Here is a 24,491-nt window from a genome sequence, read left to right as displayed (position 1 = left end):
ATAATGATTTCTAATTCTGAGATGAGCTCTACGCTAATTAAGTCAAAACATCCCCAATGGTTTCCTGACCATTTAACCTCTCAGTCTGGGCAGGGCAAAGGACTTCTCCACAATATTCAAAACAGGTTATTATATATTTAACAAGACTTTTCTAAAAGAGTATAATAAAAACAGTCTGTTGTTATTAAGCCAGATCACCCATAAGCTTGATTAATTAGTGATCCATCCATGTTAAATGAAGAGATTACAAATTCTTACTAAAGATGATTAACACTGGCAGTCTGCACCCTGGAGGTCCATGTTGGCCATCTCTTCTGTGAAAAAAAGAAATGAGTGAGTGAATAATCAATCAATCAATCAATCAATCAATCAATCAATCCACACACACACACACACGCACACGTCTTCTCTCTCACCAGTAGTGCAGATGAAGTTGAGTGTGGTGCTCTCAGGCAGGCTGACCCACTTCCCTCCATGCTGCAGCGCTCCTGCTCTCTGATCTCCAGCGCATCCCTTCCTCCCGTCCTCCTCCTCTCTCTCCTCGGCCCAGCGGTCCCAGCAGACGGTCTCTCCACTGACCCAGAACCAGATGTCCAGTGGGCACAGGTAGCGCAGGCCCAGCCACACATGTTCAGTGGAGGCCTGTTTAGCCTCCTCCATCACCCAGCGCTGGATCTCCTCTGTGAAGACTGAGACCAGGTCCATGTGGCGCTCTCTGCAGTACATGTGGGCCTCTGTCCAGCTCAGATTCTTTTTCACCAGCTGAAGTTTATCTGACAGAAACATGTATAGATACAGAAACAAAGACAAGGAGGGATTTATTTACATAGAACATTTAATAAAAACAGCACTTGATTGAGTAAAGAACAAAATGGCAAAAAATACATTGTGTGTGTGTGTGTGTGTGTGTGTGTGTGTTTATGTGTGTGTGTGTGTGTGTGTGTGTGTGTGTGTGTGTGTGTGTGTGTGTGTGTGTGTTGTGTTAGATGACAATATATCTAGATCCAGATCTTCCTGTGGCACAATGAGACTTTAAGGAGCAACTCATTCAACAATGGCTATTTCCATGCCAGTTTGGTGGATGGCTATGGCTATTTCCATCATGCCAGTGTTGTGGATGGCTATAGTTATTTACATCTTGCCAATGTGATTACAGAGTAACTCTGACTTTCTGTTAAGATGTCAACACTCTAGAGTATGGATCAAAAGAGGACATTTATTACATTTGACATACAGTATGCCTGCTTGGTTTAGTCATGTCACAACAACACAGTTGTCAGTTCCCTGGTTATCAGGGGCGTCTCTTCTCCAGTATCTGAAGGATGAAGTCTGGTGGCTGGTAGCAGTATTGAAATAGTTCATCACTGCAGATAAAAAAAAACTTACCCAAGCGGCAGAAGAAAGGATGTTTGTCATCACATTTACAGTCTTTCCATGTCCCCTTGTTTCCTTGAGTTAGCCATGTTACAGCACAGTTGTCTGTCCCCTTGTTATCAGGGGCGTCTGGTCTCCAGTGTCTGAAGGATGAGGTCCTCTGGTCAGACCACGTCCAGTCGTCTCTGAACAGGCCGATCCAAACAGTTTTCCCTCCCACTGTCTTTTCAAGCAGCTGGTTCTCCTCCTCGTGTCTCACACTCACCAGATCTGTGTGGTTTTCTCTGCAGTACTTCTGAGCTTCTCTCCAGGACTTCTTCTCATCAATGAGGACATATCGCTTATTGCCACTGTGGGTCTCTGGAAGAGAAAAACAAAAATGATCTTACAGCAAATCCCACGGAAGTAACAGTAAGTGAATGACATATATTCAGACAATTAGTTCATAATGAGTGAATATCACTTGCGATTAGCAGTTTTCCATAATTTCTATTTTTACGCCGATCTGGGAAAGAAAAAAAAAATGTCCCTTTTAAATGTGTGACAGATGTAAAATATATTTACTTTTAAAATATCTTAATCAGTAACGAATCAGCATTTAGAAATACCATAGAAGAAGTGTGGAGACTGCACCGGAAGTTAGAGGGCGAGTGAGCGGTACGTGAAGACGGTAACATGGGTGAATGGCTGCCATTTGAGAGGGAGATAATTAAGAAGGTGAACGGTGTTAATGTTCAATATAGTAAAGTTGTACGTTTTAACAGCGCAGAGTTTGCCTCCTGGCTTTTGGAGTGTGTAGCCTACGTGCGAGAGTGAGGCTCAGTGCACCTGCCGAGGGAAGGAGAGTTGGCTAGCTGATATTGGACTCCCCACGCTGCTAAAGGAGAAGTTAATCTAATTATTTTCGCTAAACCATACAGACTGAATTACAAGGAGCTCATTTGAACACTTTCATTTTGAATTGGGTATTTTGGACTGAGACATGTTATGCCCATAGCAGCACATTGGTTATTGTAACACATTATCTTTGTTTATGGCAATGTGCAATTTTGCTAAGAACCGTTAGTAGGCCTACTTCAAGGTTGAATAGCACTGACATTGAACTGAAGGGTTTCATATTGAATTCATTGAAAATTGAGAATAGTTTTATTTGAGCGCTCAGTTCTAAAGGTTGGCCAACCATTTTGTGTGTCACCAGCACTTATTTTCTACTTTTCAAATACTGTTTCTGCTGGGACGTTCTTCATTTTGATATTTCAGGTAATTCTCTCTGGAGTAGGGGCGTCTCATTCTCTGCTGACAGAATAGTGTAGTTTGGGGGAAACACAGGGTAAGTGACACTTAACAAACACACACTTATGAATGTGTTACTGTATGCTCTTTAGGTCATCACTGTAACACGCTGAAATCCTGAAGCCTAAACTATCCTATTTATCTAGTGAAGGCAGCATAGGTCTGAGGCGAATTGACTTGGGGGTTAGGAACACAGATCTTGTAATTTCCAGTCATCCAGGGAGCAGTTGTAGCCCTTACTAGAATGCGGATGTAGATTCCGTCTGCTACAAATGTAATGATGTGGATGAATTTGCACATGAAACTCAAATGTATTTGCCATGATCTTTTTGTACCAGTAACAGTACATGAATTCAGGAACAAAGCATATGTTTAAATAATAATAAGTAGTTAAATAACTAATGAATATTAATTAATTACATAAAACAATGCATCTGTCAGCCTAGGTCCTAGTGTTCAACTTCAAATGTATGTTTTCATGACAAATAATATGTAGCTTGTGTATTTTATAAAATAAAATATAAAAAGGCCAGCCAATAGCCTATAGGACACTTTTTAGGGCACTAAAACAACCATGGGGGCCGCCCCCTGCCCCCAAACCCCCTGTACACACCATTTAATTAATTCCATAAAGCAATGAATTTTTCAGCCATGGGTATTACACCTATGTGGATTTAGCAGCACCAAATTAGAAGGGTCAACTTTTCAAATCCATTTAAAAGGTAATAAGTTTTAAGATTTTTCTGAATCAGGTGAAGTGGTTAAAATGTTTTCATGACAAATAATACAGTATGTAGCTTGTGTATTTTATTAAATCATTTGTATATAAAATAACCTGAGAGACTTCTTGATTAGTATTAATAGGGTTTTTGATTAGCATTAGGATGGAATAGTGTATTGTTAAAATTACAATTCAATAATGGATATTCTCATAGTTTCAACATAAGAATAAATGGTAACACTTTACTTGACGGGTGAGTTCATAACACATTCATAGCAGCTGTCATAAACTGCACATAAAGCATTCATGACTGTTTCATGAGACATGACTCAACATTCATACCAAACCTTTCATGAATGTGAAAGGCAGAACGATGAGAGCTTGTCAAAATAAAAGTCGCAAAGCAGCATTGCCGTTTTTGGTCCAAACCTCTTACCTGATCACAGCACATCTGAGTCAATGGGCTACTCCAGTGCCAAAAAGACAGAACATGGTCAAGCAAATAATTTTTGTTTCAATAAAAATGTATTTGTTTTATGATGTAACCTTTGCAGATGATTTCTCATCTTTTGCTTCTTGGAATGTTCAACCGTTCCAGGTTACACAAATACGGGTCAGCTGAATGTAGGCTAGTTGACCTCCCAGTGTTAAACTCAGTTATTATGAATACTTCACAACTTGTATAGTAAAGTGACATTCGATGTAGACTTTATAAGGTATTCATGAAATATTTACAAAGGCTGGAGAGATTAAATTAATGGTATCCAGGTTACACAAATATGATGTTGGACTTTTATTTTGACAAGTTTTCGTTGTTCTGTCTTCCACAATCATGAAAGGTTTGGTATGAATGTTGAGTCATGTCTCATGAAACAGTCATGAATGCTTTATGTGCAGTTTATGACAGCTGCTATGAATGTGTTATGAACTCACCCGTCAAGTAAAGTGTTACCGAATAAATACTCAAGGAAACCAGCAATAAATGTCCTCACCATCATAGCACACAAATAGAAGTGGTGTATTACAATCCTTATCATTCCATAAACCCCCGGGGAGCCGTTCTGCACATTCCTCCCTAGCCCCACCACTGGGCTCTCCGTTGTCCCATTTAGTGAAGTTAACCTCTCCAGGATTATAGGAACCATCATCTGCCAGGGACCACTTCCAGCTGGGGACATCAGTCTGATGCAGCCCAATCCAGGCTTTCCCATCATAACCTTTAGCGGTGTCCATCATCATCTGCATGTCCTCCATGTTTTCTATGGTGGCCAGGTCAGTGTACTGCTCCCTGCAGTAACGCTGTGCCTCAGTCCAGGTCTTACTCATGTTCACAAAGTAGAAGTGATGAGGGATACACTCCATGACAAAACCTTTAACAAAAATTGATGTTCACTTACCAAAAGTCATGACATTCATAATTATGATAAAAACTTTACATAGAGATAGTTAGATAGAGAGAGAGAGAGAGAAAGAGAGAGAGAGAGAGAGCAAGTCTTTGAAATGTCTGGGTGTGGCGTAGAGACACATTCACCATGTATCCTAGTACTCAACTGTAACACTTTACTTGACAGTATCGACATAAGAGTGACATGACACTGTTGTGACACATGAACCCTAACCCTAATCCTAACCTCTAACCTTAACCTTAATCCTAATCCTAAACCTAGACCTAACCCTTAACCTAACCCTAACCCTAATCCTAACTTATATTGACAAAAACCAAATGACACTTACAGAAGCGTTATGTCATAAACATTTATGACTTGTTCATGACACGTTCATTACAGTGTCATGTCACTCTTATGTTCATAATGTCAAGTAAAATGTAACCCTTTACGGACACAGACTGATGTCAACACAATACTATCCCACTTTACATAGTTTTACGTAGAGACATGCATGCACCAAAATAAATACAGGCAATTGGCTAATTATACAACTTTTTTTTATCAACAATTGAACTGTAACCCAGCTAAGGAATTTAAGAAGCGTATCCATAGCTGTTTGAATATCTTATTGGAACAGAACATAATTACTAAACAGGAACACTCTTTTATGATGGTTGAGTTTCCTATCACTCCAGTGTTTTATATCTTACCTAAGATCCACAAAACATTTACGGATTTCCCTCCAGGGAGACCTATTATCTCCGCTATTGGGTCACTGACAGAAAATATATCTGCTTTTGTGGACTATTCCTTACAGCTGTTGGTTATGCCATTACCTTCTCATACAAAAGACTCCATGGATTTCATTGAGGTGATCAAGTCAATTGGAAAGGTGGAGGAGTCCCACCTATTAGTGACAATGGATACTGAATCCCTCTACCTTTTGAGGATGGGATACGAGCTACACAAACATTTCTAAATAACAGATCTGAGGCTTATCCAAGCACCCAATGTTTATTGGATCTGACTAAGGAGGTGCTGACTTCAAATGCCTTTCTACATGACAATGATTTCTTTCTTCAAATCTCAGGTGTCGCCATGGGTTCCAAAATGTCACCCAGCTTTGCCTCCCTATATGTTGGACTGTTTGAACAAGAACACATCTATGACCCTCAAGCCAATCCCTTCATTCATTACATCTCTATCTGGAGGAGGTACCTTGACGATGTGTTCTTTATTTGGGCAGGATCTGACAAACTTTTGGAGGATTTCTTTACCTTTGTAAACTCTAAGAGCGAACACCTTAAATTTACTATATCTTCTGACAAAGAGAAAATTAATTTCCTGGATATTCTGATAATTAAGGAGAACAATATGTTGAAAACGGATTTATATCGAAAGCCTACTGATACCATGACTTATGACAATTATGTTGAGTCATACCATCCAATCCACCTAAAAAGGAATCTTCCTATCTCTCAATTTAACAGGATTAGACGTATTTGTAGCTCCTATGATGATTTCACTCGACAAAGTTTGGTTTTGGAAAACCGTTTTAGAGAAAGGGGATATATGGAATCTTGGATTAATGATGCATCAACACGCAAAAAAAAACAAAAGGGATGATAAGAGAATAGTGTGTGCCATCCAGTACTCTCCGGTAGCTAAAGCTATAGAGGGTGCTAAAAAGGGAGATCCAAGGTCTTCTTTTGACTCGGCGTCGAAACGTTAGTCAGTTCGCACAAATAAAAACACGTTAAAGCATTGAGTGCTCCGATCCTGCTCCTTGGCTCCTGTTAGACCTTGGATCTCCCTTTTTGACTTCTGCGTCCTGTTCCGTGAGCACCAACCAGGCTGAAGCGCAAGTGACCCCCTTCTACTATAGAGCGTGCTATTACTGTAAACAACACTGGCACATTCTGAACACGGACCCAACATACGAACTTGCTTCCATAATCCCCCTCGAGTGGTATTCAAAAAAACACCTAATCTACACAACAGACTAGTGAGAGCAGACGTACCTTCCATAGTGGCCCCTCATTTCCTTAACTCCATACCTACAGGGAATTACCCATGTGGAAGATGCCAACAATGCCATTTCACTTATAAAACTAATACATTCAATCATCCTCATAATGGCAAAAAATATATGATTAAAGAAGTGATCTCTTGCTCCACTACCAATGTTTTTTATATGTTGACATGCCCCTGTGGATTGTCATATATAAGACCACTAGGGCATTAAAAGGATCTCAGAACATCGCAGTGCTATTCGAAATGGTGTAACATCTAGCCCTGTAGCTGTACATTTCATGAATGCTAAACACAATGTTTCCGGTTTAAAATATGTGGGGATTGAGGCAATCAAGTGTCCACGTGGGGGGGGGGTAACGTTGATAATATGCTCTTAAAAAGAGAACTGTTTTGGATATATATGTTGGACACCTTAGCTCCTAGAGGTCTTAACGAAGAATTTGATATTAGACCTTTTTAGGGTAACATGGTTTTCTCGAACCTGGTATTTGTTTTCTCATATCTACTCTTGAATAGTGTATCTGGTACTCTGTGACTTTTGTTCTTTTGTAGGGATTGGTTCACCCACAACTTTACTTGAATATGTTGCAAAGTAAATTCAAACATACTTTCTAACATGGATATATGTATATGTTTTTGAAAGTTGATATGTATAGTATAATACTGCACCTTGAATGAAATTGTAAATATATGGTGATCTGATGTGTGGACTGGATATGTGAGTTTTTATACCCACAATGAAGAAAATGTTATACTGTATGTACTGGCAATATTGTGTATATTGTATACTATAATTTGTATATGTTTGTATTGTGTATATACACGGCATGGTGCAATAGTCTATTTTCACCTCTGCAATGAATTGATTGTATATGTGTATTTTTGATGTACACGGGCATGCTGCAATATTCTATCTCTTCTATTTTAATTAATTGTTTAATGGATCCTGCAACCTAATTGTAATCACGTGACAGATGGAATTTAAAAGGGCAGTTGTGTAACACTTGGTTGGAAGTCTGAGGAAGGGCTTGAAACGTTACCAAAATAAAAAAAATACTTAAATGGGAGCTCTACAGTGTGCGGATCTTCACTTTGTCTTATAAACCGTATCTTCGATCCTGCACCTGGATGAATTTTGGATGTGCGTGATAAAACTGTGCTTTTCCAAAATAAATACAGCAAACATGTACCAATGATATTACATGTTTTACATAGTTCCATCTTTTCATGTCAACAGTACAATATCTAGTGGACTTTGCATATGTCATCAACAACAGACAAGCACATGCAAACATGCACCTCCACCATATTCATTCTCTGTTTGTCTTTATGTCTGTATCCCTCTCACTCTCTCTCTCTCTCTCTCTCTCTCTCTCTCTCTCTCTCTCTCTCTCTCACACACACACACACACTGCACTGGCTGCCAGAAATGTCACTGACCTGGGAACAGCATTAAGACCAGTCTCCACTCCATGACAGAAAGCTTTTACAGCTACAATGCAGAAAGTATAATATTAGCACAGTATGTATAGTATTGTACAGTGTATTAAGTTGGCTATAGTTAGTATAATATTGAATAGGCTATAGTTAGTTTAGTATATTGAGTAGGCTATAGTTAGTATAGTATAATATATTAAGTAGGCTATAGAAAGTATATTACGCATATTTACTTTAATGATACAAGTCTCATGACAGTGGTCAGTGCAAATTGTGAAGAGAAAGAAAGATGTAAAAAGAATGAGAGAACAGATGAGGAGGATGTGGGGATGAGAGATGAGTTTAATCACTGGAAAAATAGATCTACATTTATCAATATGCATAACGGAGATAACTGTTATGTAAATGTTATTACACTGAATATAATGGTATGCTTCGTCCCATACTGAATTCAGGGCATGTCAGCAAGAGAGAGAGAGACAGAGATGTGAGTGGCTGATGCAAGGGTAAAAAAAGATGATAGTCAAGTGAGGAGAGAGAGATAAACAATGAAAAAAGAAGAATATCAGATTATGCTGTCAGGGGACTGAAAATCCAGAAAACACACTGCATATACCGATTAAAGTACAACACAGATTCATAATGTAAAATGAGAGCATCCTTGATGTAATCCAATAATGGATTTCAACAGCATGTTTTCTATAGTAACATACTGTTGTGTAATTATTATTATTATTTGCAGGGGAGGGGGGTTGTAAATGTGCACTTACCTGAGTGTGTCAGTCGCAGCTTGTCTGTAGAGGTTTCTGTTGTGTTTCTGTTTCTGTGACGGTCTGGTTGCGGGATCTCTCTGTCTGCCTGTCTTTGACTGATCTGTCGGGCTGTGGACACAGCAAGTTTAAAGGAGCATTGAAATCCATAGGGAGTTGCTTTATTATGGAAATATTGTGGTGATCTTATTGCCCTCTTGGACAAAAGGCTCTCATGAGTTATCAAGCAACATGCAAAAAACACTACCCTTCCTCCCACACACACGCACAGGTACACCACCCTCCCCACACACACACTAACCCCCCCACCATTTCATCATCCCCCCCCACACATACACACAATATACCTTTTGAATTACTACTTTCAATTTATTCTTTAAAGTTGAGCTGGCTCTTGAGCACAGGGATTTCATTACTTATAATTCCTTTTACATGAAGGAGTACATGACAACAAATTACTTAAACTTGAACATTCACAATATGTACCCTCATCAACACTCTAGGAACCATTTAATACTACTGGTATTGTTATAAACATTGGACAATAACCTCCACCATCATCAAACATGTTCTGAATGGCTTTTTTAAAAATCCGATACCTCATGGCGCAGCAGTTGACCTTACTGTGATCACAGAATTCCTAGTTTTCCCACCTCTTATTTTACCACTACACCCCTGGCACTGTCCCATCTACCCTTTTGAAATTGCTGCATTGACATGCACAGTGCTTTGCCAACATGCTCATCCCAAGCAGCTGCTACATGACATTCAGACAGATGGTGGGAATAATGGTACATTGTGTGTGTGTGTGTGTGTGTGTATGTGTGTACAGTGTGTGTGTGTGTGTTCTTAATTATGTTTTTGATAGTTTATAATCGCCTGTATAACTATTTGCATTTCTGTATTTACAAATAATTTCTTCCATTTTGATTTGATTATTTCCTGCCTGACATCTGACATTATGTGGATATGTGGACGTTCTACTGTTGTTCTACTGTAGTTCTACTGTGTCTTGGGAAAAATGTAATATACTGTACGAAAGTGAGAGACGAGATCTAGTCACAGAGAAGAAGTACAAAAGGATACAAGTTTATTTTGGCTGTATACAGGAGAGAGGCACACACAAACCACAAGGCACTTCAGCATATGCGTCTGTGACCTGACACAAAATTATCCAGAGCTTAGTATACAGGAGAGAGGCACACACAAACCACAAGGCACTTCAGCATATGCGTCTGTGACCTGACACAAAATTATCCAGAGCTTAGTATACACAACAAATCGTGGCAAAGCATAGATAGCCATATAGTGACAATGGCAGAGAAGACGTCCAGGCTATTGTCCCTAATCAATGACATACTGTAGGCCTACATGGCATTTGACAGGAAACAAACAATCAACAGTGATATTAACCCAGGCGCCATATATTGTCCACTGTATGATGAAGAAAAGGGGCCTCGAAACTGCCCCTGTGGTGACAGCTGAGCTCTCAGACTTGTGGTTCATCATTTGGACAGATTGCGTCCTATCAGTGAGGCAGGGATGTAGCCAGAAAGTATAATTAAGGTGTGCCTGTGATATTTTAGGTGAGACATGATGACAGCAAGTAACCTGGACGCAAATGACCTGGAAATGTAAACACACTACTGTATAGCCTGTATCAGTTCTCTCAAAATGAATGTGATCGCGTAATGACAATCAAAAACTGCACGATAAAATATGATACTTGCAAGAATAATGATATTTGATAAAATATGATAATTCACTTTCAGAGGCTGCACCATGATTAATTTGTTTAAAAACTTAAATAAAGGTCTAAGTAGAAAAAATAGCCTATAATAAGCCTCTACATTAGGGGTCTCCCCTTTTTTCCTCCAAGAGCTATTTTGACAAAATGGACATGGCTGAGAGCCTTTTTTCCTCCGAGAGCTACTTTGACAAAATGGACATTGCCGAGGGCTTTTATGTTATGTTATGGTATTCACATAGCTGATCTCCACCCAAAACTGCTGAATAAGATTTGTATGCTTTTTAAAGGTTCCTTTCCACTCATTTACCTTCTCTCTTTGTAGACTGTGAATTTGATTACATAGAAATTTTAACATGTTGTTTCCCAAGTGACTGGGTTATCAGATTTATGAACATCTTCCTAAAACCTTTTGGAGAGCAACTTAGAAACAGGTGGGGAGCTACTGGTAGCTCGCAAGCTACCTGTTGGAGACCCCTGCTCTAGATGATTCTAGGATCTAGGAATATTACTTGTATGTGTAGCAATTAAAATGTGGACATGGGAACAGTAATGCCAAACACCAATAGAAGTAAGATAAGAAGACAAGAATGCACAGAGAATAAGAGAGATGGACTTTGGGGTTTAGAACTTTGGAGGGAGACCTGCAATTAGTTGAATTATTTGCTTTTCATATGTCCAGCTGTGGCTTTAGCTAACAATAATTCTGTGAGTAGGCTATGGATATAAACCTGGCAAATACGCGAGTAGTGGCACAGGGAAACGGCAATTTCGAGAGGTATGAAAATCAGGTGCTTCACCGGTCAGATCATTAAATTGTGCTGTGTAGGCCGTTAGGTTAGTTATATGTTGAATTAGGCTAAGTGTATGCTTTTGAATTCAAATAAGCTCCTTGTCAGGTGTACGTTGGATGCCTGCAGATATTTTATTAACAAAATCCAGCAGCTATCTCAAATGCATTTTTTGGATGCATTATATATTTAACATTACTGCCATGAATTAGCCTGGGTGTTCCCATGCTGCCTTGCGCGCGATTTGATTCACGCTGCTAAGGCAGCCTGGAGACCATGGAGCAAATTTTCGCCTGAGATAGGGAACCAATCACAGAACAGGGGGGAAAGCAAGACGATGATGAGCTATGCACAGACGCATTTGATAGACATCCGTGGCACCCAATAAACGGATCTGGGCTTTTTGTTCAAATACGAGAAAATGAACGTTTGGATCCCAGACCACGTCTCATTGAGAAGTGGTGGCGCTAGCCAGGCTAGCCATGAATTAAGATTGAAAGCAATACAATTAAGACAAAATCAGTTCAATATGTTATCATTTTTAAGATCCTGATTGAAAGACAACGTGCACACCAAGAAGAAACATATAAATGATAAAAATGCTCTGTAAATTGTTCTGTTATGAACCACTAAACCACAAAAACACTATATCTTTATGAATACTCATATTTCCTTTTTCAATTCATGTATTTAATTTTCACACGCATAGTTGTAGACATTACAGTGCACCTTTGGGCATCTGCAGTTTCCTCAGACCGAGCAGTTTGCAGACCTCATTGCATTCTGGGCCATGTTGTTCCTCCAGGAACAGATTGATGCCTCTCTGATGGAAGTTGGAGGTCCCACTCCGGGGCTTCCATAGGGTGTGGATCTGGGGGTCAGTGAGGTATGTCAGCCCTTTACCGCTCACTGACACCCAACCTGCATGGTTAAAGAATCAAATTACAGATTTAAACATTATGGGAAGAGAAATAAACCTTTTTTCACAGCAGCCATTTTGACACGAAATAGTATGGCAATTAGCACAGGTGTTACCAATTACACTAATGAAGTCTCTGTTCAGTGTAGCAGAATCAGAACATTAATGTAATTAAAGTAATGCCTGGGTCTGCCATACATTTTATGTCAAAATGGCAGCTGTGAAAAAGGTCCCATGGTTCACCTCATTGTAGCCTCTGAGTATCTCCAGGAGTATGCATTAAATCCAAGTTGTGAGCATCATCAAAGTAAACTCAGGACAATTAACACTTCTATGTTTTGGAAGTTGAAATAACACCAATGCTTCGGCCTTTCTTTTAAAACAGAATATTAACTGATTTACTCATCATTTTTCTATCGTCTTTTATCTCTTTTCTAATTGACTGAATATACTGCATATGAACATAGTTGTCTATAAATATAATTATATATTTAAATATTACAAATTATCAGTCCAAACCTAATCCCAACTAAATCAAATCAAGCCAACAGTGGACATTTTGTTTATCTCAGTTCTATTCAGTCTATGGTTTATCTGCTTACCTTGGAGGTCCACAACAACCTCCTTCCCTCCGGAATACTCATAAGTAAAGTGGCCAAAGGCAATACCATACTCAAAGGCCTTATATTTCCTGATGACTTTTTTCGTGTTGTTGGTGAGCTTGCTGAAAGTTCCCAGCATGTATGGTTCTGCTGTCACACAGCCAATGATGGTGTCTCCTTCTAAAATCTGGAAAGTAATATTTACATGATCTATTCATCTGGTTACAATAAAACATAGCTCGTTGAAATATGAGCCCCTCAATGTTAATAAAAACAAACATCAACCGACACTGTCAGGCCACAATTAGCTCACTTTCAACTGACAGGACCCTGTCACAGGCCACAACCTCAACAAGCTGTGTTCATACTATGAATCATCCATATTGACCAGCCAGTCATCCACAATGACAGCACAATTTTAAATATGCGCCTAGAGTATTTTAAGCATATTTTTGTTGCTGTTGTGTTTTGCCTCTGAATAGACCTCTAGTCGCCTAAAAAAAACCTACCATCTTTGCTTTGAGATTTTTCCTATGGGAAAATAACATAGGGATTTGGAATTATAACACATGTTAAACTCTCGCGGGGATGAAGAAATCGGAAATGCAAACATTTTGATCTACACATTTTTGTCCTCTGCCTTAGAGTGGAAACTGTGATCTCCGGTACGTGAAGGCGGCACACTTTGATTTTTACTACCCCAGAGCTAACGTGTGATGGAACTTGCCATTTCGTTAGTTAGAAAGTTAGCTGGGAACGGCAAAAATCAAAGTGTGCCGCCTTCATGTACTGGAGTTCACATTATCCACTCGAAGGCAGAGGATAAAAGTGTGTTCAGGAAAACGTCTGCATTTCAGACTTTTTCATCCCTGCGAGAGATTAAAAGGTGCTATGATTCAAAATCCCCATTTATTTTCCCATAGAAAAAAATCGCCAGATACCGGATCTCAAAGATGACAGCTTTTTTGTAGGCGAACTTCAGAGGTCTATTGGCTCTTTGCACCTACGGCTCGTTTGTTTCCGGTGGAGCCAGGTGTGTTTGAACCTGCTGCTATAATGTAATTAGTGTCTTCACGGACCCGTTGGGGTGCTGTACCTAATAAATCAGCATGTTACGATAAAGAAGGATTTATGTGAGTTAAAATTATTATTATTAACAAGATATTCAGTGTTAGAGTGAAGATGTTAGGAGCAGAATATAACAGAAGGTGCCGTTACAACACAGTTAACGCTCCACAGTTAACCGGAAATAAAGCGGCTGAATTGAAAGCCTTTTAGTGCAAAGAGCCCATTGAGTGTGACAGGAAACTAGGCCCGTGTGATGTCGGGAAGCTATCGATTGTGCCATAGCTCCTCCAGCCTAGTCTAGATAGTGCTTCTCAGATGCTCCTGAAAGTAGCATTGCAGCTAGAACATGGCGAAGACAGACAGCCGATCGCACGCAGGCACTCACCAGCAGGACTTCCGAGGGGATGAAGAAGATCTGCGCTGTGGCGCTCTTCTCGTACAACTTCTTGTTGAACTCCGTCACGTAGTACTGAGCGGTCATTTGCCTTTCCACGTCGTTGAGGTGATCATGGAGGGCCACATCACACCTGTAATACTGCTTTCCCACATAACTAATTGACAAAGAGATAGAAATGTTTAACATACAGTTTGGGAAATATTGTTGATCTTCAAGTTCATTAAAATGTTTGTCTCACATTGTCTCAAAATAAGTGTGGCAGGACATGAAAATCTCAAACTATATTACAAACCTTTAACTAATAGATAAAAGTGATGTACTCATGTGGTTCAAACTTTGTAGTTTTATTATATCACCATACTCACCTGCCCAAGAGTTCTTCCTGGTGGAGGAACTGAACCTGGAATGCTTTCCGTTGTTGGCCTTGCTGCAGATAGCCACCAATGTATATATTTGTCTCACGGCCAGTCCACAAGCCAGTGGACTTTGAAAACTTTAGCAAGACTGCACCTGGAACGAGACCATAGCTTTTCAGTTAAAATAATACAATTCAAGTGTTTAAAGTATATCATGTATATCACTGTGTGTTTTTAGGTGATTCTAGCTAATTCTAATTCATAATATTACATACTGTAACACAGTCAATGACAACTATGTCAAAAGAGAGCATTTATGGGACATTCTCGTACTCGTACAATTGCAGTTAGAACGCAGTGCTTGAGTTAATGAAACAGTAAAATTTGACACAAACATTTAGATGGGTAGAACCATACCATAGGCTTTATTGTGAGGTAAGGGTGGAATTGTCTTCTTCGGTAGTCTGTTGATCAGGCATCCATGGCACACCCCTGCAAGTAGTGCACTATAATCTTGTCGCGTCAGAATATCGCTCAGCACACCCATCTCAACAAAGTGAGGAGGGAAGCATTTCTTACATCTGACATTTCCAATAGACTGCTGACTTCTGTTTGAGGAGTTTTCTTTCTTTGCCTTTGTAACGTCTTGGGTAAAGAATGAATGGGGAAGAGGATCCAAAATATCTCCCTTCATCTCAGAACTGTCCTCACTACTCTTCTGGGGACCACCATAATGTCTTGGTGAAGAGCAAGGTAATTTGTTAGCTTCAAAAAGTTCCCCAGTGTTTGCTGGGACACCCTCACGTCTTCCTGTCAAGCCACTATCACTGTTAAATGATGATCCTGTATCAAGGGAAGGCACTTTTTGCCAGGAAGATGTTGACCCAAAGCTACTACTCAAAGAACTAGAAAATGACACCACCTTGTTTCCTTGGGTTGGTCCTCTGAGACCTACTGATGTATGGTTTAGGTACAACCTATCTGGCTCATCTTCCCCTGTTTCCGTGTTTTGGTCAGAAATCGTTTTTGGAATTGTAGCAGACACAGCTATAGTTTTGCGTTTGTTGCCCTCTCTACCCCTTTGCCCAGATGAAATAGATCCTGTTGTGGAATCCTGGCACTTTTTATCACTATCAACTTGGTTTGTTGGAATATCATTGCCTCCGACAACCTCTTGGCCTTCATCGATAGATGATCCTGTAGCAAGAGAAGGAATTTTCTGCCATGATGACAGTGACCCAAAGCTACTGCTCAAAGAACTAGAACAGGACCTCTCTTTGTTGCCTTGATTTGCTTCTTTGAAATTCAGTGATGTGTGGCTGATATTCTCAATATTCAGATCTTCTTCTTCAGTTTCTATGCTCCTTTGATCAGGCATAGTCTTTGGTATAGTCTTTCCAGGTGCAAGTGTTCCACCACTTTGCCTAGACAAATGGGAAAGCATTGAAGGACCTGGATATTTTTCATCACCCGTGTTTGTTGGGATACCTTTGCCTTGTCCAATCAGAGGACTGTTATCAACAGACGACTCTGTGTCAAGAGAAGGCACTTTTTGCCAAGATGACAGTGAGCCAAAGCTACTGCTCAAAGAACTAGAGGAAGACCTCTGTTTAATGCTTTGGGTGGTTCCTTTGGGAGTATGGATGTTCAAGTTCTGCATATCTGTTTCATCTTCTTCTGTCTCTATGCTACTTTGGTCCTGAATTGTCTTTGTAGTACTTTGTTTGGACAAAGGTGTACGGTGGCTCTTGTTGCGCTCTCTCTCTGCTCTGACATTAGAAGCAAACTGTGATGGAGAGTAAATAGTAGATGCATCTCTTCTACCCTTGTCTTCTTTCGCACCTCCAGGTTTGGCTATGGACGCCGCAGATGAGCCTAGTACCAGAGAATCTAACAGGATTGATGGGTCATCGTCATCACTCTCCGTGGGACAACTTGAGTCAACCTGGCCTTTTGGAGCATTTGCCATTTGATTACTGTTCCTATTGATGCTTATCATGTTGCCCCATGAGGATCCTAAGCTATTACTGAGTAAGCCAGAAGAGAACATTGCTTCCCTCTTCCCACCTGCAGGTTGCTGACCCTCTACAGAAGGGACTAGCATCTCATTGCTGGTTGCTGTATCTACAGCTTCCTGATTTCCAGGTAAATGGGCAGATTGTCTTGTTGGTGACTGATAGGATGAAATTTCATTCATCACTTCCTGTTGGATACCAGATGGCCCTTTGTCTACTTGGCTCTCTGTGGTGCATTCTGTGTTAGCCATTTCAGTGGCTGTTCCAAAAGATGTGACACAGATTCCAGATGATGTCTCCAATTCTGCATTATCATGCCTGTGGCAGTTTGCTTTAGAAGACTCACAAACAGATTGGTGATGCTGCTGAAATTTCTTCATGATCTTAGCAAAGTCATCCAGGGTGAAGACGACTATTCTATCCTCTGCAGCTCTGTAGGTGTCTGGGATGAAAGATCCTGGGTCAGTATTCACAAATGGCTCCACCTTCAGCAGTGACTTAACTTTATGCACCAACCACATGATCTCTCTGCACAGTTTTCCTTTTTCAGCACTCTCCTCGAAGCAGTAAGAGTAATAAGTTGTAGATGCTTCCCGACAAACCTGGGTAGCTTCTACCACAAGGCTGTAAGGGCTACCAAGCCACTTATGGATGATTGTCAATGCATAAGCTGCTTTCACGAATGTGTGTAATTCCTGTTTGCTAGTCACCACATCTTCCTCGGTTTTTGTCAGTAGACCGATTTCAAAGGCCTCTTTCGCTTGGGTCAGGTAAGTGGTCTTCTCTGCTGGCGGGCACTCTGTTGAGAAACTATATGACAGAAGGCAAGTCCCTTGGGCAACCTGGAGAAAGCGTAAAACACAACATGAACACAAGACCCTTTAACATGAACACAAGTTTACATATTTCATTTAAAATTGAGAAAATTAGAAATGCGAGATTGTTTTAATTCATTGAGCTGATGGTTATGGGCCCTATAAAGTGGCAAGACCAAGACTGCCCACCAAGGCCCTTAGCAGACTCTGTCCAGAACTCAGCTGCCAGGGTTCTATCCAACACAAAGCCCTGGCAGCATATCACCCTCATCCTCCAACAGCTCCACTGGTTACCAGTCAAGTCACACATCGCCTACAAGATCCTCCTGCTCACCTACAAATCTCTCCATGGACTCTCACCACAATACCTCACAGATCTCCTCCACCCCTACACTCAGTCGCGTTCCCTGCGGTCCCCTGACAAGGACCTGCTGGTCACCCCCCCGTACCAGGTTACGGACTTTTGGGGAAAGGGCTTTCTCTGTCAATGCTCCCTACACTCTACCCCTCCATGTCTGCTCTGCCCTGTCCCTGCCCATGCTCTGCCCTGTCCCTGCCCATGCTCTGCCCTGTCCCTGCCCATGTTCAAAAAGCACCTCACAACATTTCTTTTCACTAAGTCCTTTTGTTAAGCGACCTTGGGTACCATCAAAGTCCAAGTTATTATTATTATTATTATTATTATTATTATTATTATTATTAATAATAATAATAATAATAATAATAATAATAAAAACAAATGTTTATCACACCATGCAGTAGCGGATATTGATATGGTCAACATATGGTCATCCTCTGGGGGGTGGCAAGAGTACTTTAAAAAAATAAAAATAAAAAACAGAAAAAAAACTATTATTAATTTCCGCAAACATGTTCTCGCTCATTTGCACGACAATTATGAGTAGGCTTCATTTCTACTTCGCGCAGGCTGATTGCTGAGGTCTCACACACAGAGATTATGAGAGAAGAGGAGGGGGGAGGGGGATAGGTTGACCATCTTCCTACTCCAGCGGGGAATCCATAAAATAGCACGCAATTCCAGTTGATCACTAATGCAATCAGTGAAATCAACCCGTGCACCACCACAACCTTGGCCTTTGAAACTTTGTGACCAGTCTTTGGCAGGCTCACTTGATGACGTCAGAAGAATGTCATCCACGACTGAGAGGAGGCAACAGTCACCAGGAGAAGTTTTCAAGAGTGGCTCTGACCACAGCCAAAAAGGTTGCAGATTACATCGACACAGCAAATTGGTTGCCTAATCTTACTTAGTTGGGGATTATTAAATGTAGTCTAAATGAGAAAATAGTTTGCTTGCCTGGATGAAGAGGTGTATACTGAGTGTGGGTGTGGGTGTTGGGTGCTGAAGAGGCGGTTCACCCAGGGTGCCTTGTGGCCTCCTTACACCAAACAACTTTGACAAGATTTGGGAAAGATTCTTGAAAAATTGTAGTCTTTTGAGTAAAGCTTGAATGGGGGGCATTAGTTTAAAAAACTCCAATCTTTCAAGAATCTTTCCCAAATCTTGTCTAAATTGTTTGGTATAAGGAGGCCATTAGAAGCTAGCACCAGGTCCATGGGCGCAACCAGTGGAGGCTAGCAGAGTTGCGTTAAAATTATCCAACAGATATTTGTTTGCCTTTAGTTCACTGTTAACATTTTGTATCACACAATTTGGAATGAAAAGTTAAAAGAAATCTAGTCTGCCTTGAATTGTTGAACCTTTTTTGCCAAATTTGCGCACACCGCAGGACAGTGAAGTTTACACAGTCCACGCTCAACTCACAACTCTGTGTGTTGACCGTCCACCATTACACATGCATGAAAACTAATTTGTCTATAGTCTCCCACCACTGTAGTAGAGGGTCACAGAGATTACACTTACCACGTTTGTTAGCACATACAGTGAGGCATATTGACTGTAGATCACAGCCATTTTAGCTGCCTCAGCTGCAGAAAGTAGACGATGTTGGATTTTTCCAAGGAAGGACTGTCACACACACACACACACACACACACACACACACACACACACACACACACACACACACATATAAGTAAGGAAAACAATTAGGTTGCAATTAAATGCAAATAATAAACATAGTTCTGAGAAAGCTATGGTCAGCATTCATACAACTCATCCTGACTGTATATCTCACCATATGAGTGTCTTCACTTGTCCTAAACCTGTGGAAATCCTTGTCATCCATGGATACCAGTATGTTTGCAAGGATACCCAGTGATGTTCCAATTCCCTGCAATTTAATTTCACGTTGTCAGTCTTGTCAGTCAGACATAGAGACATATCTACACATTTAGGCAGGGATCACATCAGCCAGCGGCAAGCGGCAGCAGCAAACGTAACGCAACGCTCAGACCATAATAAGTTTTGTCTCGTTCCTAAGCAACACAACGGTTTGTCAATTGAATGCGCTCGCGTTGCACTTTGAAAGTTGAAACAAGTTCAACGATCAGCTTGCTCAACGCTAGCGCTACGCCAGTGTTGCCACCGTTCCGCTGCCGAACCATAGAGAACAATATGAAACCTGCCGCTTGCCGCTGGCTAATGTGATCCCCGCTTTACTATATACTGTAAACTGTATGCGTAACTGGAGACCACAGCCATATTTGGCACCACTAAAAAACTTTAAAGAACATGTCAATGCCAGTGAAACTCATGGTCAAAGAAAAGTTAGAACAGGTGTGACCCTTGTGTGAAAACACGTTTACCCACTGCTATTCATTCATAGATTTCAAAAGGCCCTACTAAGTTCAGAATACAAGATTAGTATATATATAAAACACACACAAAGCAGTAGCAGTCAGATGATATGAAATGTGTGTAATAATGTCCATTGTGAGTGTCACCCACATTGGCTTCACCTCTCAGGAATTTGAGCATTTCTTTACCTTTTTATCAGGCTGAGGAAGAGCGTAAAACCCAACCAAGGAAGCACAAATCAATTCTGCTGACTCAAACCAAAGCCCTGAAAAGAGAAATCAAAATGCCACTAAAAACCAAGACTGTGGGTTGCACACACATGGGCATGTGGACGAGCACACACACACACACACACACACACACACACACATACCCAGCTTCTGAAGAACTTGCCCACGAACTTGCACACTTACAGCCTGTACAAGAGTTCGATCAGTGTCGGTGTGATACCTCCAGCATCCTAGTCAGCGATGAGAAAAAAACACATTTAGTAACACTTAACAGAAACAGGAGAGCCAATCAAACTCTGAATCTAATGTTTTCATTCATTAACAGATGACCTCACCTGTAGATCCACTGTTGCTTATTAGATTGGCAAGAATGTACTCCGCCTTCTGTAGTTTACCTGCAGTTTCAAAACAAATCAAATTAAATTGTTATAATAATTAATAATAATTCAGCCTTGCCCTCCATATCTACTAGAGACTACCAGTATCAGTAGCATACTGTATATAGCCTAATCTAGGCAGTCAAAAATGTTAAAGCAGACAACATAATACACATTTAAGCAGACAACATAATTACAAGAAAAGAGAAAAAAAAGGTTCAGGTACAAGACATATTCAATGACATGAACAACATGACAACACATTACACGTGCAGTTGGTTTTGATGTGCATGGCACACAGAATGTCTGCACTAATTTGCTTTATACCATTGTTACAGACCCTTTCCACTGCATAAACAAACATATGCTAAAGTCTGATTCATTGCCATTTCAAAGTATCTGCGCTGGTTTTGAAAGTTTCAACCCTGAATATACTGTAGACTGAACAGACTGAAAGGGTCTATACACAAAACTCACCTGTGCTGAAGTAGACCCGAGCTTGCCGAATGACCACCTGCGGAGCGATAGGTGTGCCCGGGTAGCGCTGATGCAACTTCCTGGTGATCCTCAGAAGCTGTCGAGAGTCGTCTGTCCAGTACAGGAAACGGTCAACCAGGAAGATGGCAGAGGCTGCCCAGAGAGGCTGCCCAGCCAAGATGGCTGCCTTCAGGTAGGCCTACAAAATATAAATGCACATACTCAATACAGCAACCAACGGCTATACGTGTAGATGCACATGTTATCTAAATCTATTCTGAATTCTTTTCAATATGGTTATGGAATTATCAATTCAGTAAGGTGTAATAATGCGATAAACCAAATAACCAAATAAGTCATAAACATTACATTAAGGTGGTGTACAACCATTAGAATAACACATGCAGTGTTTAATGCAAGGGAAAGTACCAGCAGTTGGGACAAGTTTTCACTGATGAGGTCCTTAAGGTTGACCTTGTCCTTCGAGGTCAAGGAATGCTTGTACTGCCATTTCTCAGGCACAAATGGCCATTTCATGTTCACAGCATCCTGCAGCAGTATGACCAGTTCATCGGATAGGGTCTCTAGATGGGTGATGGGATAGTCATCATCATCATCATCATCAACTTTATTGCCAGACTCAGGGTCAATTCAGAAGACACAGACAACACAGACATGACATGAAACATAGATCCAAAACAAAAGAAAACCACTGCAATTCTATAAAAGATCTTATGTCACTAATAATATTCAAAAATGAGCAAATGAAACGTTTCAGAAAACAAAAGGCTGCAACCAATAATCATTCTCATTGTCAATTAATCTGTTGATTAAAATTGTGAAAATGGTGCTGATCAGTGATTCCCAAAGCCTAACATGATGGCCTCTAATGTCTTGTTTTGGTCACACATCCCAAAGATGTTCCAGGTTCACTGTCATAAAGTTGGCTAAGACAGAAAATATTTCAGAAGGTGATTTTGCAGATGTTCTTTTTTCTTATAAAGGAAAATACTAAACAGATACATTAATTATCAAAAGAGTTTTACAGCAGTAGTGGACAACTAATTAATCGATCAATAAATTAATTCGACCAAGTGTTGCAGCTCTGCACTGTAGTTTCTGACCTCTACATAACGTGAAGTCCTGCAGCGCCTCCACGTTGGCCTCCACGGCACCTTCTTCCACACATCTGTGACACTCCTCCAATATGTCTGTCACCGTCTGACTGTTCATATTTGACTGTCGATGTCACTGAACTCGTGTGCGTTTAAAACAGTCAGACTGTACATGACTGACTGAAGTATGCGAGACTTCCCACGGTTAGTCTAGGGTACTGTCATTGTCCTCGAGAAGTTGGATATCTAACTTAACGTTAGAGTAGCCTAGCCTAGACTATCAGTTGACTATCAGTTGTCAATATTATAACACTTTTTGTGAACTAGGTGAGTTTGTCTGGACTATTGGCTGAACACAAGTTAACGAACAACTCCCAATTTCACTTTTTGCTCACCTTCGTTCACAAAAAACCGCAAATAGCTCGAATAAATAAATGACTTAGGCTATGTAGAGCATTCAAACTGAAATAGTGAATACAACTTCCTTGTTGTGAAAACATGTAGGCTACGAAGCAGAGGTTGTCGGTAGTAACTATTAATATGCTATATTCCCTCATTTTCATTGGCTCAGGAAAAAGTGTAGGCGTTGTTGTGATTGCATATGAGATGTGAGACGAAAATCGGAAAATCCCTAATGACATCATGACATTCGGGATTGCCGAATTTTGACATTGTGGTAACTTTGGAATGATATAATAGAATACAGCCTATAGGTTAGGTTACATATGTACCCGAGCTTTAGCACGTATTACTATATTACAATAATTCGTCAGTCAGAAGTTGTTGAGAACAGTTTACTGCACGTAGTCATCATCTGTAACACAGTATCCAGAATAGCGCTCTCTACTGCCAGAGCAGGAATATCATTTAACTACGGAAAGCCCCGAGGGGATAAAATACATTCATTATGATACCAGTCTTTTACATATGTCCCCCCCTCCAAGAGTAAACGTCCTCGTTTACGAAAGAACAACCACTAACAGTGTCGGTATAAAGAAATCAAGCAACTCCACATAGAAAAACACCCATGCAGAAAATATCACAGGTAATCTCTGAAAATGTAAACAGCATACTAATCAACATATAGGTCAGATATGCAGTAGGTACAGTATGCATCCAGACATGGTATTGTATTCCACACACACATAACCAAAACAACAAGATATGTCCCCATGTTTATTTATTTATTTTTCTCTTTTTTTTTTTAACAATCTCAACGGAAAGTAAAACACCCTCGACCAGAACTGCAATTCACACACACTCAGTAGATAACAAAATCACTGAAATGTCCAGGGGCCTTTAGTGCTCTCCCTTGCCGACTCCTGGTAGGGCCTGGCGGTGCAGTGTGCTCTGTCGAACACGGCCCCTCAGCTGCATCAGACAGTCCATCGTGATCCGGGCCCGAAAACACAATCCCAGAAGAACAAGGGACCGGGGGCAAAGGAGGACTGGACTTCCGCGGCTGTGCAGGCAGGTGAACTGGCAGTGTATAGGCCTCAATCTGTCATAATGCACCACCTGCTGTCGCTCATCACAGTCCAAGGGGTTGATGATACGGTAGGTGAGGCCCGGTACATCGCCTGAGTCCAATACCTGCAAGACCTGATAGGGCCCTTTCCAGTGTGGGGCTAATTTCATGCGGCTTTCAACTGGGTTGTTAAGCAATGAGGAGACAAACGCAATGAGGAGACAAACTCACTGTGAGATCCAGGTGCCAGCGACGCCAAGGCACGAGTAGGTATCAGAATGTCAACCGGAACCCTCGCCTCACGTCCGTGGGCAAGGAAGTAGGGAGTGAAACGTGTGCTGGCATGCACTGAGGTATTGTAAGCGAAGGACACTT

General features: G+C 40.7%; 1 protein-coding gene and 1 long non-coding RNA gene across 2 annotated transcripts; one reads left to right on the top strand and one right to left on the bottom strand.

The window, feature by feature from the left end:
• The first annotated feature begins 2,024 nt into the window (after positions 1-2,024).
• Positions 2,025-7,177, top strand: LOC121689666. Its single transcript, XR_006024840.1, has 3 exons — positions 2,025-2,091; positions 2,635-2,704; positions 5,867-7,177. It is a non-coding gene; the product is annotated as an uncharacterized LOC121689666 (long non-coding RNA).
• Positions 4,594-23,183, bottom strand: alpk1 (alpha-kinase 1). Its single transcript, XM_042069645.1, has 16 exons — positions 22,658-23,183; positions 21,963-22,117; positions 21,534-21,732; positions 21,015-21,074; positions 20,823-20,909; positions 20,638-20,714; positions 19,887-19,982; positions 19,613-19,717; positions 15,315-17,754; positions 14,907-15,051; positions 14,530-14,695; positions 13,077-13,263; positions 12,285-12,476; positions 9,018-9,128; positions 8,251-8,302; positions 4,594-4,758 (listed from the first exon to the last, which is right to left on the bottom strand). The coding sequence occupies exons 1-16, from the start codon at positions 22,764-22,766 to the stop codon at positions 4,707-4,709; spliced, it is 4,233 nt and encodes a 1,410-aa protein (XP_041925579.1). The 5' UTR covers positions 22,767-23,183; the 3' UTR covers positions 4,594-4,706.
• Between the last annotated feature and the right edge of the window lie 1,308 nt (positions 23,184-24,491).

This window comes from Alosa sapidissima, chromosome 18 (assembly GCF_018492685.1).
Source record: "Alosa sapidissima isolate fAloSap1 chromosome 18, fAloSap1.pri, whole genome shotgun sequence".
Classification (NCBI taxonomy): Eukaryota; Metazoa; Chordata; class Actinopteri; order Clupeiformes; family Clupeidae; genus Alosa; species Alosa sapidissima.
This window is presented reverse-complemented; position numbering and strand designations above follow the sequence as displayed.

Excerpts from the sequence above, each read along its gene's own strand:
- alpk1 (XM_042069645.1), bottom strand. The coding sequence starts at position 22,766 with ATGAACAGTCAGACGGTGACAGACATATTGGAGGAGTGTCACAGATGT. Across the intron at positions 12,477-13,076 it reads GGTTGTTGTGGACCTCCAAG|GTTGGGTGTCAGTGAGCGGT; the intron begins GTAAGCAGATAA and ends TTAACCATGCAG. Across the intron at positions 8,303-9,017 it reads GCTGCGACTGACACACTCAG|CTGTAAAAGCTTTCTGTCAT; the intron begins GTAAGTGCACAT and ends TCTGCATTGTAG.